This window comes from Chanodichthys erythropterus, chromosome 9 (genome assembly GCF_024489055.1).
Source record: "Chanodichthys erythropterus isolate Z2021 chromosome 9, ASM2448905v1, whole genome shotgun sequence".
In the NCBI taxonomy this organism is placed as follows: Eukaryota; Metazoa; Chordata; class Actinopteri; order Cypriniformes; family Xenocyprididae; genus Chanodichthys; species Chanodichthys erythropterus.
The window spans coordinates 27,072,563-27,093,754 of NC_090229.1; the positions used below are offsets into that span (position 1 = coordinate 27,072,563).

The following is a 21,192-nucleotide window of genomic DNA, read 5'->3' on the forward strand; positions in this document are numbered from 1 at the left end:
GCAGCCTGCTTTGTTGAATACAGCCTTTTCTAAGTTGAATTTATCAGCTTGTCCTAATACATAATGTGTGTGTTTCTATCCATCCATACGCATGGCTTTTATAAGGCTAAATTTGTTGCTGTAGAACGGGGTTGGATGCATTTAAATAAGCATCATGATGCTAACAGCTACAAAACGCCGCCCTGTTTGGTGTTTACACAAATGCTAAATGTGTCACCCTAATGAATGGTTCTGTTCAACAGCTGGCTTTAGAGAGCCCACAGACACAGACGAGGGGTCTGTCTGCTAATGAATGTGAATGCAGGGGAAGGGCGTGAGACAGGGTGTGATTGATCATTATCTGACCTTGATAATCACTGTTTGTGTGTGATACAGTATGTGTGTGTGTGTTTAGGAAACAGACATCTTTATATGTTCTCACTGACTCATTTTTTGAATCCGTAGTTTTTTAGGAAGGACAGATGTTTGTGTATTGCATCCACCACAAAAGCCCTTTTCTCCGGTTGTATAAAAAGTGTTAACAGACGATCTTTCTCTCTGTCTTGATCTCCCTTGCTCTTTCTTTGGAGATTGTGATTGATAGGTCATATATGTCACACTTCACTCTCATTCCCCAGAATGCTCTGGGTGCCGAACGATCGTCATGGCAACCTGTCTACTGGCCCGTGCGCACGCACCCACCCACCCACCCACCCACACGCTCTCCCACAGCAAGTGCAAATGTATCTACTAACACCCTACAAATGTTAAAAGGAGGTGTGTTAGGTAACAATGCAGAGGTGCTTTTAATATATATATTGTGGTGGCAACATATTTTAGGAAGATGTGAGGAAGTGTTACACCATTTCCAGTGAATGGGAACTGCAGCAACCAACTTGATATAGACCATATTCACATCAAATGAAAATAAGGGAAAGGAGAATGTCATGAGGAAATGTCTGGGTTATATTTCACCACAGAATGAAGAGAAAATAATAAGATATAAAATATAAAGAAAATGAGGTCTGTAGCATTATTTTTTGAAGACAATAAGGCAATTTTTACACATTAAATTAATATTACTGTATTACAAAAATATACTACATGAAAATTTATATGTACACACACACACACACACACACACACACACACACACACACACACACACACACACACACACACACACACACACACACACACACACACACACACATATATATATATATATATATATATATATATATATATATATATATATATATATATATATATATATATATATATAATATATATATATATTTTTTTTTATATCTTAGATGCGATTTAATCACAATTAATCAATTTGACTAATATACAGTCAAACCAAAAATTATTCAGACATTTTTGATATATAAAAAATATTTTTACTACTGGGTGCAGGACACTAGTTCATTTATGTAAGTGAGGATAACAAAATAAAGTAAACTGTGACATATTATACCCAAAACTTCTTCATACAGTGGACTACCAGTAAAACTACCAGTAAAACTAAACAAATTTAGAGCCAAAAATTATTCAGATACTTTGACCTGACCATGTTTTAATAAAGTGTTATCTGACATAACTTATATATATATATATAATATATATATATATATATATTTTTTTTTTTTTTTCTGACACAGTTTAACTATGAGATCTTGTCATATTTTATTACCATTTTTTTAAACTATAGTGAATAAACTTGTATTAATAAATGAAATGTTCAAGGTATCTGAATTTTGGTTTGTCTGTGTGTTTGTGTGTGTATACAGGTGCTGGTCATATAATTAGAGTATCATCAAAAAGTTGATTTATTTCACTAATTCCATTCAAAAAGTGAAACTTGTATATTATATTCATTCATTACACACAGACTGATATATTTCAAATGTTTATTTCTTTTAATTTTGATGATTATAACTGACAACTAAGGAAAATACCAAATTCAGTATCTCAGAAAATTAGAATATTGTGAAAAGGTTCAATATTGAAGACACCTGGTGACACACTCTAATCAGCTAATCAACTCAAAACACCTGCAAAGGCCTTTAAATGGTCTCTCAGTCTAGTTATGTAGGCTACATATATATATATATATGTATATGTATATGTGTCACAATTTCCATATTTTATATCGACAGTAGATCTGTAAATGTGGGTGGATGGTGATGATGACACTGATGATGTTGTTCCTGCCCCTATTTTTAGGACCATTCATCTATAGCTTTTTGTTATTTTAATGACAGTTACTCACATTTCCCTTTAAAACTGTATTGCAAAAAAACACCCTCAATTACACCCTCTTTTTGGCTCTTTCAAAATCTCCTTACTTTCTGTCAGATCTCCTTTTTTATTTTTGGGTCTAAGCGTCAGCTCTTTTATCACGGCTGTTGTTGTTTTTCTGGGGTCTCCAGTGTTGAGATCCTGTCAGCATGGCTGAGCGCCTTAAGCTTGTCCCACGGGTGTCATTGTTGCCCCTCTCTCATCTATCACTCGCTCCACTCATACACAGGAACCAATCACAAAACCCCTGGAAGCCCCACCTCGCCTCAACCTTCACCCCAGACCTGACGCAACAGCCCTGGGGTGCAAGTATGAGTGTTATTGTAGGATATGGAGGAGTGTTTATGTGTATGGGGAGTCGACTAATGACTGTTTTGAAAGAGTAAGGGCTAAAGCATCCATTAAATAAAAAGATAATCAGCAAAATTACTAAATAAATGTGATAAGCACAAGGGGTCATTAGTGGGCTTGCTAAGACAAGCATAACTATTGCCATTGCTTATATGTTGGGTTTGGGATTTGAACTAAGGAGGTCTATAATACCTGGATATAGCTACATGTTAGCATTCCCATTCATCTCAATGGCAGTTTCTTTGTGGGCACAGTACCCCCGGGAAATACAATTTTAATAATTGTATTTCCAATAATTTTAGCCAATAATTTTATCCTTTTAAACTCATCTTCGTTTTTTTTTTATTTCTTTTTTTTTATACCTTTTTATACCTTTTACAACCTTGCTTTATTTAGTATACGTAGATTCATGAATATGCATATTAGCCCCGCCTTCACTCACTCACACCAGCTCAGAGATCCACTCGGTGAACTTAACTGTTTAAACGCTGCACAATGGCAAGTGGAAATACTGGTTTAATTGAGCCATATGTTTGAACGATGCCGAAGAAGAAGTGGAAGAGTGAATTATACAGGCTCATCTACAAGTCCACGTATCATAATGGTAATTCGTTTTATGTATCGCTCGCTACAACGTTGGACACAATTACAGTAATATGATTAACCTTTTGCTTGACTACGTTATATATCAGCTAATAATGTGGTGCTAACACACCATCTCAGTCTGCCTTCTAAAAAAACTGTATCCCTAGAAACACTAGTTTGAACAACTTAGAACATAACTGTAGAAAAGCATATAGTTCATCATAACATTGTAATATACATCATATACATAATTCACCTGCTATATTGCTAAATGTACCTGATTTTTCATATTAACCATGATAACCTGGCTTCTCTTGAGACCCCCCTGCTTCAGAGAATAGTTAATGATATGTTAAAGCCAGCCCGCATGTTGACATGACTGGTTGCAATCACCTAGAAATGCCCTAGCAACCACCCAGACTATCATAGCAACTACCTACTTACCACCCAGAACACCCTAGCTATGCCCTAGCAATGACACAGAACACCTTAACAACTACGTAGCAAACATGTTAAAGGCCAATCAGAACACCTTAGCAGCTACTTGAAAATCACTTAGCAATGCCCTAGCAACCACCCAGACCATCATATCAACTACCTAGTAACCACCCAGAACATCCTAGCAACGCCCTAACAACCACACAGAGCATCTTAGAAACTACATAGCAAACATGGTGAAAGCCAAGCAGAACACCTTTGCAGCTACTTGACAATCACCTAGAAATGCCCTAGCAACTACCTTGTAACCACCCAGAACGCCCTAGAAACACCCTAGCAACCACACAGAGCACCTTAGAAACTACATAGCAAACATGGTGAAAGCCAATCAGAACACCTTAGCAGCTACTTGACAATCACCTAGAAATGGCCTAGCAACTACCTAGTAACCACCCATCACACCCTAGCAACTCCCTAGCAACCACCCAGAACACCCTAGCACTAAAAGCAGGCTAAAAGCAACTTATCAGCCTCTTGGCAATTGATTAGCAATGCAACACAACTGCATAACATCACACTAATTGCCTTAGCTTTTCAAGCACCATTCACAATTTCTTCAGAAAATGTAAAACTAGAGTTATTATGAAAGCAGTGATATAAGTGGTTGTGTGATTTTTGGTTCTACATAAACAGATGAACTGTAAGTTCTTTGTGAGATTTTAATTTGTTCTGGGTATCTGATTTTCTCTGTTTGGTTCTGTGATTTCCTACATATGTAACACTTCCAACAGCCTCTGTAGTTTCAGTAACCAGACTACTGTTGTTTGGGGTTGACAACTTAACAGGCTTATTGAAATTAAACACAAGTGTGTGTGTGTGAGAGAGACAGACAGAGGGATTCCTGGAATCAGGTCTGAGGCAGCAGATGGTTTCAAATGTGGTCTGCGCCACAGGTCCCTAATGTGTACCCACATGTAGAAATGGTGGAATTAAAAATGAAAGGTCTAGACTGCTTTGCAGTGTGCGTGACTGCATTTTAGACCAGGATTGTTAGCTGTCTGGGGCAAAACCATGTGTGTGTGATAAGATACCACAGAAAACTGGATGCACAAAGAGGATGTTGGGAGTTGGAGCTATATAGTTGTCTGTATAACAGGCAAAATTTCCAGACTGCCAGTGTCAAGCAGAGATTTCGATTTGTTCAAGTGTGTTTTCTGTGTTTTCTCTCTTGCAGTTCAGGTATGTGTACATGTAAGAAAGGAGTATACGGGCCCAAGTGTGATGACTGCCACCCTGGATTCTTCCACTTCAGCAGCACAGGATGCCAACTGTGTCAATGCAACAACCACTCCACCTACTGCCACCCTCAGTCAGGTCAGTCCAGCACACTTTTATCATCATTTAAAGTCTCAACATTGAATTTTGAGTTGGGGAAAAGGAATTATATCCAGAAGTTTATCCACTTCCTTAACAAAACCAGTTAAAATTAATTCATTCATGAATTGAACTGACCTGGTTCTCGTGTTCATCTCACTGTAGGTGAAGATGAATGGCTTAAATGTAATTCTGTTTATCACAAAACTATTGTGTTTCTTCAGAAAACATGGAATATTATTTAAAACAAATTAGAATAATGTGAAGATAGATTAATAATTTGTTTTTGTGAACTATATCTTAGGTGAAAATGAGAAAAATTCTGAGATTGATCATAAAAACAATCTATCCTGGGTACTATTTGTCATTTTAAGAAATTAAGTCTATAGGCTACTTTCTTGAAAACGAAAAATAATATTATCCAAAATGCCTTTTTTTTTTTTTTTTTTTTTTTTTTTACAGTATATTACTTTTTAAATGGAAAACGGTATTTTACTGTGTTTTTTCTCTTCTTTTTTTAAGTTATTTTTGAAGTGTGCATATTTTTTAGATAGACTAATCTTGCAATTCATCAAAAAATAAAAAATGTATTCATAAAAACATAACACATTAATACACTAATATAATTAAACTACTGGCAAAATTGTATCAAAATAAAGTTATACAAACATTAGACTTATCGAGCATAAAATTTGTTTTCATAAAGCATTACAGCTTTGGTTATAATATAATATAATATAATATAATATAATATAATATAATATAATATAATATAATATAATATAATATAATATAATATAATATAATATAATATAATATAATATAATATAATATAATATAATATAATATAATATAATATAATTTTTAATGCAAAAATAAATTACTGATCTGTTATAAAACACTACAAATAAGGTCTCATTAGTTAACTACATTAGTTAACATGAACTAATAATAAACAATACTCACAGCATTTAATAATATTAATGAAAATCTCAACATTTACTAACATGTTTTTAAGATCAAAAGTTGTATCTTTTAAGATTTATGCACTGTTAACATGATGTGACTATGACATGAAGATGAATACATAACAATGATTTTCTTTTATTAGGTGAACTGTTCCTTTAAACTGATATCTTCAGACTTGAGATTGACTCACCTAGAGCGATCCATCACAACATCCTCCACACTTCCCTCTCTTTTCTCTCTCCATCCTTGTATCCTAGGCAACCCAGGCTTAATTAACCTCAATTTGAATCAGAACCAAAAAACCCTATCAACATAATGCTCATGCTGGTGTGTGTGTGTGTGTGTTAATTTGTTAAGCAAACCTGCTGACATCTGAGAAGTGTAGGAGTGTTTGCCTTAAATCATTTCACCCAGGCCTCAGTCCACTGATGCCATAGACGTGTTTGTCAACTGCTTGTTCAAGTGCATGTGTCTAGGAACCCATCTGTCCCTGGCTCTCTCTCCCTCCGCGGTGTGTGTGCAGATGGTAGTTGGTAACCTTTCCCCCGATGCGGAGAGCCACAGTCAGATTTACAGCCTTCCTCAGTCATAAACCCAATCAGCATCTCCGGAGACTGCTTACAGTTCATAGACTCACACCCGCCCCACAGCATAATAACACACACAAACACACACATACGAGACGAGATGAGTAGTAACTCTCAGAGCCAGAAGAATACTGCACATACTAAACAAAGCCTTTCGGTCTTTCTTCATACAGAACACTTACTGAATAACTGTAACATGCAGCTTGAGATGCAATAAAGCTGAAGAGATATTTTCATGTAATTAAACCAAAGAATGAAGAATAGAAAAGTGAACTCCGACATAATTACAATATGGTAAAATCTCACTGAAATTATAGATATAAAAACACAAGATTTCATATTCTCATCAACCACAATATGAACAAAAAATCAAACCAGAGCTAAAAAAAATACAACATATTAACATTGTGCTGAACCAAGGGGTTTTAACCTTTGCTCACTTATGTGTTGTTCCAGGGACCCCTCTATAAAACAATCTGAAGTTTTCATTAATATTGTAAACATTATGAAATCACATATATGCGTAATATTATCTGTTGATTTGCATTCAGATACTTAAGCATAAAATTGTATGCAAAATTGGTGTATATAATATAATATGAAAGCTGTTCTAACTTAACTGTAAACCAGGCTTCATGGGGCTTATTACTTTTATAAAATGGTTAGTCCATAAAAATATCATAGTTACGTTTTAATAGTATGTTTGTAGCATAATTTACAAACCTCATGGACCATCAGAAGCATGGACCAAAAACTAATATAATATAATAAATTTCTTGTTTGTTAATATAATCAAAGTTATAAAACAGACCACACTTAGAAATATATTTTGAATATAACAATATTTTAAATAATGTATTTTTATTTATTAATATTTTTTATATTAATAATAATATTATATTAATAATATTTTTTTTGATTACTGAATATAGCTTAAAAAAATTTAATTACTGACTGACCTATATTTTAAACTTCTGTGTAATATTAGTTGTTTTATGTTTAGTGTCATGAATTAAAAACTCTGTTTAGTATTATTATATACTATTCTAGTATTTATTAATATTTTGAATTAGTTCTATTTTTATATTTTCAGCTTTCATATGAATTTTAGTTTGAGGAATTTTATGTGATGTTTGTCTGTTTTATTTGTTTTATTTTTATTTATAATTAGCTTTAATTTATTTTATTTTTAGATTTTTAGTTTTAGTTCATCAACTTTTTTTTATTTTAGTTAGTTGCCGAAGTAACATTTCATTTTTTTTTTTTTTACCTAATATTTATATTTCATTTCAGCTCTCAACAATATGCAAAAATGATTTTTATATGCAAAGACTATGCAAACATTTCGAATAGTTTTAGTTTTGGTTAACAAAAAACACTGACAGAAACTTTGTTTCATATCTCTTCATGGAGCCCATGCAGTACCTCCACAGACCTCCACTTAAAATCCCTGGTCTTGAATAGTGCTAATTGGAGAAATAGTGCTGTGTTTCTCAGACTGGGGCCTAATCATCAAAAAATGACCCAGTGCACATTTAGGAATGAGAGCACGTTAAGCTTCAGTGAAGGGCTCTTCTCTTAAAATGCAGAATTCTTTATTTTAGAAACAGCTTTTGAAGTCTCACTGTGCTAAACTAGTTCTCACCTTATATAACGATTTACATAAGACTCTCAGGAAGGCAGGAAGTGTCATTTTCTGTCTATACTATTGCTAATAATCAGTTGTTCTGTATATTCTCCTTGTGTTCCAGGTGTTTGTTTGGACTGTCAGAACAACACTCAGGGCCACAACTGTGAGGAGTGTCTGCCCAAATTTTACCGGCGTCAGGGTGAGGGGTCCACGGACGCCTGTCTGCCTTGTCCCTGCTCCTCTGAGACCTCCAGCGGCAGCTGCCATCTCGGTGGGTCTGCATCTCTGTGACATGTTGACAGGGTTCAGGGCAGCTTCTGGCTTCAGCACATCATGTCCTGAAAGTGGATGGGAATTATTCAAGAGGGCAGAAAATAGAAGGCATATAAGGTCTCTTCTCTAGAATAGCGTGCACTAATGGATCTTGACATGTACTCTACCAGTCAAAATTTTTTAATGTTTTTGAAACAAGTCTTTTAGCTCACCAAATCTGCATTTATTTGATCAAAATACAGTAAAAAATAATACTGTGAAATATTATTCCAATTTCAACTGTTTTCTATTTTAATATATATTGAAGTGTAATTTAGTCCTGTGATGGCAAAGCTGAATTTCGCTAATTTTGTTCTCAATTATTATTAATTGTTATTGATGCTCAATTATTAATAACAGTTCTTATAATTTTCAATGTTGAAAACAGTTTTTGCTGCTTAATATTTCTGTGGAAACCATGATACTTTTTTTCAGGATTCCTTGTTGAACCAAAATTTCAAAAGAAAACTTAGTAGTGTATCATTGTATAGTGTTTTTCCACAGAAATATTATTTTACTATTATCGCCACCTTCCAGCATACTCCACGCCTATCAAGTGACATCGATCTCCACCTTCCAGCCTACTCCACGCCTATCAAGTGACATCGATCTCCACCTTCCAGCCTACTCCACGCCTATCAAGTGACATCGATCGCCACCTTCCAACCTACACCACGCCTATCAAGTGACATCGATCGCCACCTTCCGGCATACACCACGCCTATCAAGTGACATCGATCGCCACCTTCCGGCATACACCACGCCTATCAAGTGACATCGATCTCCACCTTCCAGCCTACACCACGCCTATCAAGTGACATCGATCTCCACCTTCCAGCCTACTCCACGCCTATCAAGTGACATCGATCGCCACCTTCCGGCATACACCACGCCTATCAAGTGACATCGATCTCCACCTTCCAGCCTACACCACGCCTATCAAGTGACATCGATCTCCACCTTCCAGCCTACTCCACGCCTATCAAGTGACATCGATCGCCACCTTCCAGCATACACCACGCCTATCAAGTGACATCGATCTCCACCTTCCAGCCTACACCACGCCTATCAAGTGACATCGATCTCCACCTTCCAGCCTACTCCACGCCTATCAAGTGACATCGATCGCCACCTTCCGGCATACACCACGCCTATCAAGTGACATCGATCGCCACCTTCCAGCCTACACCACACCTATCAAGTGACATCGATCGCCACCTTCCAGCCTACACCACGCCTATCAAGTGACATCGATCTCCACCTTCCAGCCTACTCCACGCCTATCAAGTGACATCGATCTCCACCTTCCAGCCTACACCACGCCTATCAAGTGACATCGATCTCCACCTTCCAGCCTACTCCACGCCTATCAAGTGACATCGATCGCCACCTTCCGGCATACACCACGCCTATCAAGTGACATCGATCGCCACCTTCCAGCCTACACCACACCTATCAAGTGACATCGATCGCCACCTTCCAGCCTACACCACGCCTATCAAGTGACATCGATCTCCACCTTCCAGCCTACTCCACGCCTATCAAGTGACATCGATCGCCACCTTCCGGCATACACCACGCCTATCAAGTGACATCGATCGCCACCTTCCAGCCTACTCCACGCCTATCAAGTGACATCGATCGCCACCTTCCGGCCTACACCACGCCTATCAAGTGACATCGATCGCCACCTTCCAGCCTACTCCACGCCTATCAAGTGACATCGATCGCCACCTTCCAGCCTACTCCACGCCTATCAAGTGACATCGATCGCCACCTTCCAGCCTACTCCACGCCTATCAAGTGACATCGATCGCCACCTTCCGGCATACACCACGCCTATCAAGTGACATCGATCTCCACCTTCCAGCCTACTCCACGCCTATCAAGTGACATCGATCGCCACCTTCCGGCATACACCACGCCTATCAAGTGACATCGATCACCACCTTCCGGCCTACACCACGCCTGTCAAGTGACCTCGATCACCACCTTCCGGCCTACTCCACGCCTATCAAGTGACATCGATCTCCACCTTCCGGCCTACACCACGCCTGTCAAGTGACATCGATCGCCACTTTCCGGCCTACACCACGCCTGTCAAGTGACCTCGATCACCACCTTCCGGCCTACACCACACCTATCAAGTGACATCGATCTCCACCTTCCGGCCTACACCACGCCTGTCAAGTGACCTCGATCACCACCTTCCGGCCTACACCACGCCTGTCAAGTGACATCGATCACCACTTTCCAGCCTACACCACGCCCTGTTCATTCCTTGATGGATTGATACACGACCTTGGTTTCAATCTTGGTTACAACTGAAAATTTCTTTGGTACCAAAGAGCCAATCAAAGACCTTCTTTCCATCCCAGGTTCTCTTCCATTGGATGTAATTGCACAGCAACAGCCATGGTGATGTGGCTTTGGGTTGTCACTTTACATTTACGGTCAGTGGAGCCTGAGGAGGAAAGTCAACAAGCGAGTGTGAGGAAGAGAGAGAGAGGGAGAGAGAGGGCACTGAAAGTTCAGAACTCTTATATAAGTGTACTCAGTATTATTTATATATTTATAGGTCAAATATGTAGGGCATAATGTACAGTCAGCCAATCATTTATATTTATATTGATTATCGTTGGACTGTACATTAAGCCACTTATTTCATGGCTATTAACAAACAAATAAATTAGTGGACATTAAATATTAATTTAGCTGAAATTATTTTATTATCTTGTATAGAAGAGAGAGTGAAAATGAAAGGGAGTTTAAAATGATGGAGATGAAGCAGATCAGCAGTGATTATTAATGTGTCAGCTGGCCCACAGCTGCACCTCTCGCGTTTCACCTCAAGTTCAAACTTTGTGGAGTGGTGTAATGGTTAAACATCTGTGCTGATGACTGAAAATGTGTTGGTTCAAATCCTGCAATTGTGCTCTTGAGCAAAACGCTTAACTCCAGGTTGCTCCAAGGGAAGTGCTCCTATAATAAGTAGGCTAAGTGTCCTGGAAATTTCCATGGAACTGCTAAATTACCTGCTTAGATGGAATGTTTATTTTGTGGAAAGTTATTTAAAAATGTAAAAAAAAAAATATCTTACCAATCATAAAAATGAGAATCGATTAAAGTCAAGAAATCTGTATTTTTTACCCAGCCCTACAAAACAATAAAATAAGATAAAATGCAGAATTTGACATTACTATGGTTTAATTTTGCTTTCTAAAGACAGGTTGGAGATCATGAGATTAATTACATTTTTTCCCCCTAGTTTTATGTCTTTCTTTAGGTTTACACATCTAAAAGTACTCCATGGTGGTTAGAAAATAAGATACATTTAGGTTAGATATACAAATTATGAAAAACGACATACAGACAGACAAACAATACTTTACTCAGGAAAGAAAACTGTGATGTCAAGCCATTTCATGGGGTCTTTCATGATCCAAAAACACTCAAAAAGAGCACAAATTTGAGGCCAAATGCATGTGTGCACATTTCTGTACTATTTAGTAGTTTCTCATGTGATGTTAATGGTGGTAAACTCACATATGTTGGCATCACACTGTCTGTAGCTGGACCATGAAGCTGGCACAGGCATGGCTGAATGGGAGGAGTGCCGGAATGAATTCCTCCACCTTCTGGCCACTTCCGTCTGTCACTGCCCGGCAGTGTGTCTGCATCTCTAATTTGCCCGTGACAGATTTGTGCATGTTACAGACTGTGGCAGTAAGGCCAGTCAGGCTGGTGGTGTGGGGAGAGATCTGGTTCAGGGACGGGTTGCCCTGGCAACAGCGGCCATTGAAAAAACAGATCAGTGGTGTCATGACTATTGAAACTGCAGAGAAGATTGCATTACTGCATGTGTGTGTGTGTGTGTGTGGAAGATTTTACATTTATTCTGAACATCATTTTATTGATTTGAAACCTGATAGCAGGTGGTTGTTGGTCAGATAGTGAGTGTGAGTGTCAGGCAGGTCAGGATGTTAATCCAGTGCAGCCATTCATACATCCTGCTAAGTGTGTTTTTTTTTTTTTTCCTATCATAAATATTTTAGAGCTGACACCAGCTAAGTTGTGTGTATGCGTGTGTGTGTGTGTGTGTGTGTGTGTGTGTGTGTGTGTGTGCTATGGTAATAATATGATACCTTGGAGTAATAAAGACCATGTAATCATTAAGTGGTAATCATTGAGTGCCATAGTAAACATCAAAGTATCATAGTGTTACTATCTGATACCATCAATTTAGTATGAAACCAGATTGCTGCTCATATATATATATATATATATATATATATATATATATAATATATATATATATATATATATATATATATATATATATATATATATATATATATATATATATTTATTTATTTATTCTCAATTACTACTTAATTTTATGTTATTCTGCACTTCTGTAGAAAATGTTTCAAGTGCTGTGGCATCACAGCACTTGAAATTTAGTGCTGTGATGCCACCTTGTTGTTGGAGTTGGAATTACAAGTGGCTGCAAACATTTTCTGAATTTCAGTGCTTGAATAAAAAGAAAACCTTTTTAACTTACTTACTACGTCAACATGAGTCCAGCATTAGGAAGGGACCACTAAAACTTTGCTCTATAAGATAAGCTATGAATGCCTTATTTAATCCTTTAGTTGTTGATCAAATCTGTTCGATCTCATTTACAGATTCCAGTGGACTACCTGTATGTGACGAATGTAAGCCTGGCTTCTCTGGCCCTACATGCAACGTGTGCACAGACGGTTTATTTAAATCGGCAGGTGTGTGCGTGCCCTGCGACTGTAATGGGAATGCGGACCCTCGCTCCATGCCACAAATATGCCACCCTGAGACCGGCCACTGCCACCGCTGCATCAACCACACAACAGGAGCACACTGTGAGATCTGCGCACGTGGATACACGGGGGACGCCCGCTATCACAACTGCACCCTGAGAGGTACGACAAGTGTTTAAGCAATGTGAGAGCATAGTTACGAACATGCCCAGACAATAGTGATGGGGTTTCTGTCCTAAAGAACCTAGCTTGCAAACAGTGGAAACACTGATAAAAACCTGCACCCAGATTCCATGACATTGCGTGTCAAGCAACCCGTGACTTTCGAACCTTGGCAATCTCACCCTCGTCGGGAAAAAAGTAAACTTAGCCTGAAATCAGTCTAACTTACTGTGTCCTCTTCTATATTACTGCATGTTACCTTTTAACAAGAAATGCCACAAGCAAACATCAGAGTGAGTGTGAGAGTTATCAACAAAATTAAACAAAAAGTAATAAAATGCAAATCATCATTACAAATAATTACATCATCACACAACCGGTGTGTGTATTTCAGTGGAATAGGCAAGAACAGGCAAGTTTAATTATATAGCACATTTTATACACAATGGTAATTCAAAATAATTATAAAATAAACACAACATATGCATCTTGCTCTGGGACTTCCCCATATTGGTTGTTTTCTTCTCTGTGGATTTCTTCAGGCGCCTGAATAATCTGTTGAATGTCTCCAATAAAATAGGCCAGGGGGAGCTATAAGACTAAACCCAGTCCAGTTGTTGGTTCTTGACTTCGGGTCCACTAGAACCATTCACCACCACGTGGTTTCAATTTCTCCCAGAGATATCTTATCAACGCTGTATTTAAGGATGCACCGATACGAAATTTTCCAATACCGATAACCGATAATTCTTTATATTTGAAAGCTGATAACCGATATATTGGCAGGTAAATCTAAATCCAAATTTTTATATAATTTTTGCCATGTCTCAAGCACACAATTATGATGTTCTCATCATAATTTTATGAAGCCTATATGATAGACTTGTGCTGCACATGTTGCACCAAATTGTTTTTATTGGGCCGATAACAATAACAGGTGATAAAGAGGATCTTTTCGTCGACTGAGAAACCAAAGACTGTTACTGAGTTTTTTAAATGAGCGCATGCGTAAGAACAACCCCCCTCCTTTCGAGGGAACGCCTCCCAAAACTCGTGCACGAGTATTGGAACACGAGTGTTTACCACCGGAATTCGCTGTATTGTGTTAGTGGATTCATTATGTCGGACTCACCGCAGGTAACTCATAATCTGCAGTTGTTACTCCTGTCTCCTGACAAAAACATTGCATGCGGTGTTGATCGCGTAAACGATTGGCTGATGTTTTTAAGGCCCTACCTCGTGCACAGATGTATATTAATATTATTCCTTTCAGTGCACCTAATAAATAGTCTTTTATCAGTTTGTAAAGACAGTTTCAAGTAATATTGCAAAAATGTAAATGTATGTCTTTAGCACCTTTAAAAATTAACCGATACCAATATGGTGGCCGATATATCCCGATGCATCCCTAGCTGTATTACCACAGAGCTGTCCCAACCACAATGGTTTATCCCTTTTTAACCTTAGCTTGCTCTGGGACTTCCCCATATTGGTTGTTTTTCTCTGTGGTTTTCTTCCGAATATGGTGGCAACTGGCCACAAAGCCAAAAAAATGTACTGTAAGCCGATGACAGCGCTCAGACCAAAGCACTGACTGATCAGCGATCATGGCATTTTGGAATCCATCACCACAAACAAGCAATGTTGATAATAAAAATTATCATTCGATTGGCACAGTAGCCGATTAAATATATGTAACAGGCTGTATTAAACTTATGATTTGGGAAAAATTTAGCACTTGTGCAGAATTACAGCATATGTGCATGGTCGATAAGTTTACAGACTGACCATTAATTCTTCAAAATAACTGTTTTCTCAAATAGAGCTTAACATAAACAGTGGCAGCGGCGGACAGAATAAAATTTGTCATGTGACGTAAAAATGAGCAAATAATTCCAATAATTGGTTGATGCTGTAATCATCTAGGGGTATCGCTTACTTGCTGTGGTTGAAATGCTTTAGAAAGCTTTGGCTTTCTGCACAAAATTAAGCTCTGGTGTTGGTCGTCATTTTTTGATTACCTACAGCTTTTCGCAACTATTGAAAAAGTATGTTCTATATAGTATGAATGTAATCTGGACATAATACATCTGTCATGTTGTCATTATCATGTGACCTGCCAGAGTTAGTTGCAACACTTCACCTCCATTCATAAATCCTCTCCGGTGGCCTCATTGGATAGTAGTGTCCATCAAATGCGCACTTCAGAATCTCTCCAGAAGTAGTAGGTCATCCAGGGACTATTTCGCCTACTTTTTTTCGAATACTATGAATTGGGACATACTACTTTGTTGGCGTACTGTTTTTTGCATACTATATTGTATGTAAGTATTCAATTTCAGTTGATTCTCAGTTAAAGGTGCAGTGTGTAAATGTTAGCGGCATCTAGTGGTAAGATTGCGAAAGTCCACAGCTCACCCCTCCCTTAGAGAAGCTACGGTAGCTGACATAGGACAAAGATGTCGTCGTCTGAGACAGCAGAGAGCAGCCAGTCAAGCAAACGTGCTCTGTGGAGCAGTTTGTCCATTTAGGGCTACTGTAGAAACATTGTGGCGCAAAATGGCGAATTCCATGTAAGGAGATGTAGATGGTGTATGTAGATAGAAATGGCTCATTCTAAGGTAATAAAAACATAATAGTTCATTATATAAGGTCTTTATACACCGCTGAAAACATAGTTATGTATATTATATTGCATTTCTGTCAGTAGATCTTCCTAAATATTACACACTGGACCTTTAATACAGAAAAGCAGAGGATATTTACACGGATACAAAAACAGAATATACAATAGTCCTTTGACTGTTAGTTTGCCGAGCCAAGTGTTAAATCATGTTGCAAGTCTAGTCTTCTTAACAATTACTGGAAATCGGATCTCACGCTGAAGCAGAACATGATATCACAAGCAGGGTGACAGAGAGCCAAAAAATATCTTGCACCATACAGTACGTCCTGGAAAAGAAAGTAAAATGACCTTGTAAATGTTGTTGTCATGGAAAATTATTCTTGAGCCAAGAACAAATGGCCCAAAACAGGACAGCTGAGTTTTAACATGTTAGAGAGGAATTTTGAATGATGAAGTTTCTTCTTGTGTTTGATGATGTGTTGACCCTTGCAGTAGTTAATGTTGCTAATGTTATTAGCTGCCCAAATGTTTGCAGCGAATGTCAGCTGGTAAGCAGCTACTTAACCTTGTTAACATTAATCCAGTAACTTGCTAACTAATAGTTTTGATACGGTTTAAGCATGTTGTTGGCATGTCAAGCTACAGCAGTCACACAGCCTGTTTTATTTAGTTCTGATTGTTGTCAAGTCTATACTTGATTTTAAAAAAAATCAAGTATAGGCAGCTGCTTTCAAACACTCCCAGTCGTATTTGTGTGAGTGCCAGTGGCCAATCAGATGTGTTTAAGGTAGTCAGAATCCACTCAATACCGCTTAAACATCTGATTTTTTTCAGTGCAAGCTCAATGACTGAGTTCTGCACATTTGTGAATACTTTCATTGCAACCAACAAAGTATAAACAATGTAAATAAAAGATTCTTTGTGCAGTGTAGCCAGCCTCATTAATTATAATGGGAGTTTTCGCAAGAATGCAGAACTCTGTGAGCCTGCTCTGAACTGAAGAGATTGACAGGTTCAGTGATTATATAGAACACTCTTTGTTTGCTATCTGTATATAATCCATTCACAATTTGAATACAAGTTTTATTTGCCATGCTGCAAATTTCAAGTACTGCGAAATTTTAGGAGTGACATCTATAGACAAATCCGGCGAAACACGGAAGTAAAGCAGCGCCGCCATTACTGCGTGCCTTGTAGCAGAAGTAGCGTGCTGGTCCCGTAGGCTGTAGTAGATGTTAGCTATATAGTTTTTTTAGTTCGTATGCTGTCCAGTGATGCCGAGAAGAGCTTGTTGTGTGGTTGGTTGTTTTAACAACAGCACAAAACTACAGGCCTGGAATAAAACCGTTTGTGTAATCCACGAACCTTTGTTGCACATTGACTGCCCATGTTTACGGCCATACGGATTGCACAGAGTTCCTGGTCGAGTGGAGGACCAAGATGTGCGTCAAAAGTGGATGAAACACATAACCGAGATGCTCATCGCATGCCAGATGATTAATAAAATAATCTTGAATACCTGTAAGAACATGTATTTTATTGCTACAACTGGTAGCAATAAAATTTTTAATCCTTAAAAATATTTTGGTTTGCCGTAACAGCCAAAAAAAAAGGTCGGTAGGTCGTAAAAAATGTAAATATTTTTATTATTGCATCACAATAAGTGTTGTCATCAATTAATACACTTCTTAATTACATTACATTATTACATTATGTTTTCAATAAATTACCTTTATCGGTAAGTTTTGGCCACTGCCTGACATCATCTACCCATGTTCCCTTTCATCAGACATTTTCTTTAATGAGCAGGATACGCTTTTCATTGAAATGTCATTAAAGGGCACCGGCAAGTGTCACACCGTCACACTTCGCAGGCACGCAGTAATGGCGGCAGGCAAGATGGCGGCGCCCATAGAGTTCGCGGCGGATTTGTGTATATTTAAATGTGGGATTGATTCCAAAATTGTGTTTATTGACATAGTGATAACCATTGCATTGGATGGGAAAAAAAAAAAAAAAAAAAAAAAAAGACTTGAGATACTCCAGGACTAAACTGAGGCTTAAATTAAACCTACCAGGAGGCAGGTGTAACTTCAGATTAACATTGTGTTTCAAAGAAGACACATGTATTACTTGGATATATATATCGGTATTGATATACACTGTGTGTGTGTGTGTGTGTGTATGTATATATATATATATATATATATATGACATATATATATATATGACCAAAGAAGGCTGTGAGAATAAATCTGCATCGTTAATTCTTTTGATCTTTTATTTAAAAAATCTACAAAAATCCAACCTTTCATTAGAGAATAATAATTTTAAATAGGGGGGAAATCTCACAATGATCTAAAACAAACATCAAAATCAACACAAAAATGGGTCACTGAATACAAAACCAAGCTTCTGCCATGGCCGTCCCAGTCCCCTGACCTGAACCCTAAAGAAAATGAGTGGAGTGAACTAAAGAGAAGAAGCACCAACATGGAGCTGGGAATCTGAAGGATCTGGAGAGATTCTGCATGAAGGAATGGTCTCTGATCTCTTGTCAGGTGTTCTCCAATCTCATCAGGCATTATAGGTGAAGACTCAGAGCTGTTCTCTTGGGAAAAGGAGGTTGCAAAAAGTATTGAATAAAAGGCTATGATTAATTGTGAGCAGTGTGTATTAGAGAAAAACATTTCTCTCATAATGAGATTTTCCCCCCATTTAACATTATTATTCTCCAATGAAAGGTTGGATTTTTGTAGATTTTTTTAAATAAAAGATCAAAAGTATTAACGATGCAGATTTATTTTCACAGCCTTCTCTGGTCATATTTACTATATGAATAATTTTGAGCACGAATATATATATATATATATATATATATATATATATATATATATATATATATATATATATATATATATATATATATATATATATATATATATATATATATATATATATATATAATAGAGAGAGAGAGAGAGAGAGGAACTTATTTAGCGTAGAGTGGGGTAAAAAACACCCAGCCCCCCCCCCCCCAAAGTTTTTTTTTTTCTTTTTTTTTTTTCAAAAAATAACCACTAGATAAAGTCAAGATACATTTTGTTGCACCTTTGGACTATGCTATTTAAGGAAAATATAATTATATTTTCAGAATATAATTAAAAAAAAAAAAAAAAATCAACATCATAGTTACTGTAGTCTTTAACAGCTAATCCTTTGTTGTTCAATCAAATGCAAGAAAATATTTGGACTTTATATTTAAAAAATACCTCAAATTAGCATCAGGTAGCTAGTTAGCTAGCCAGTTAACATCAGCCAACAATATTTTTCAAATATGATATTAAATGTTTTTTAATCATAATTATTGATTATATTCTTTTCTATTGTAAGCTAAGACTGCCTGTACTCTGATTTTGCTGTAAATGTATAAAGCTACTTGTCAGACATTTTACCCCACCCATGGGGCATTTTACATTTAACGGCCCCTTGGCAAATTTAATGAAAACTCTACATATTTTTTTCATACTTGGTTTATAATTTTTTGTAATTGTCACTAAAACTATGATAGCTATTCTCGACAAATTTAACTTTTGTTTCACAGAAAAAAATGACAGAGGGGACGTTTCCCCTCACCCTACCCTACTGTTTATTAGATACGTATGATTGAGTAAATTTGTAATGAAGACAAGTGTTTATGAAAATGAGTTGTATAAACAATGTACAATGTACAATCTACAATGTACAAACATTTCAGTTTTATTTCAGTTTTATAGTGTAATTATTATATCTGAAAATAAATAGCAGTTGAATATAGACTGTTATAATATTATAGCAATGAACCTGTAACATCCCGACCTGAGGTTCCCCCTCCTAACCACCAGAGGGCGCCCTCTTCTTTTATACTGAACTCTATCCTCTGTTTCTGTCGCATGTTTTATTCCTTCCAATTTAAGGGGCCTGATTCCCTTTGTTCATTGCAAAGTATTGTTTGCAAGGTCTGCAATTCTGAGCATTTTCCCATTGTTGTGTCTTACCTTGATGTTGGATTATCTGTTTAGTTATTTCGTGCACTCTCTTGGATTTGTTCCGATTTTTTTTCCCTGATTGGATTGCTTTCTTGGTGTTTGACACTGGACTTTGCTACCTGGCTTACATCTCTGTGATTTACACAGCTGCTACAAAAAAATCTCTGCAAATAGAGATTTTTGCTCTCCACAAGTCTGCTATGTTCCAGTATCAAATGAGAGGGTTCCCTGTATAGTTTACAGCATTTGTTTGAAAAGATTTTTTTTTTCCTCCAGAAAATCAAACTATTGGTGTCGGCTGATATCATTCTGAATAATCAGTATTGGTATCGGCTGATAAATTTAGTATTGGTGCATCTCTAGTATCAAGGTGTCATTGATAGACTGGGGGAGTCTGTCGTCCCACTGATGTAAAAGCATGTGTCACTGTATTTCTTTTAATTAGTAACTCACACTGATGTCATGTCAATGGTATGTGAGTGAATTTGTTGTTGAAGTGGTTGCTGGGATCTCACGAATAGTGATTGCAAGCTTTGACGTAACCTGGATAATTTTTAATGATTTTATTACACTGATCGCACTTTCACCTTACTGGAGATATGGATCTATGTTAAGGACAGTTGTTTATGATTGGTGTAGATTTCCTGTGTAGGCACTGTATACCTTTGACAACGCCTTATTTATGGTGTCTAACATTAGATTGACATAAAGTTGAATGTATATATTTGTATTATGTGTTTTTTCAAGGTTTAGAGTTGGTTTTAAAGTAAACTGCATTTTTTATTTTTTATTTTGTAATATTCTCTGAGGTCTACTTATCAAGATTTTAACATCAAAACACAACATAATTTAGAAGTAATACGCTGTTTTCTATCCTGATTTTGACTGTCTCTTTCAAACACTCAGTTTTGATGGGCATGCCTCATGCAAGACTTAGAAGTAAATGCCCACTGCTGTGATTGCTATAACAGTTTTGCATATTAAAATAATTTTCAATTTATTGAAAATGTATTAAAAATATCGCCATTACATGGAATTGCTTTGAAAACTT

General features: G+C 37.1%; 1 protein-coding gene across 1 annotated transcript in view; it reads left to right on the forward strand.

Moving 5' to 3' along the window:
• The window catches only part of si:ch211-158d24.2 (multiple epidermal growth factor-like domains protein 9), a 49,105-nt gene that overhangs the window by 22,656 nt on the left and 5,257 nt on the right, over nucleotides 1-21,192 (forward strand). Inside the window, exons 3-5 of the mRNA XM_067393959.1 lie at nucleotides 4,892-5,031; nucleotides 8,339-8,488; nucleotides 13,218-13,487. Of these exons, the coding sequence (XP_067250060.1) occupies nucleotides 4,892-5,031; nucleotides 8,339-8,488; nucleotides 13,218-13,487 (560 nt within the window). The remainder of the gene's footprint in view (nucleotides 1-4,891; nucleotides 5,032-8,338; nucleotides 8,489-13,217; nucleotides 13,488-21,192) is intronic.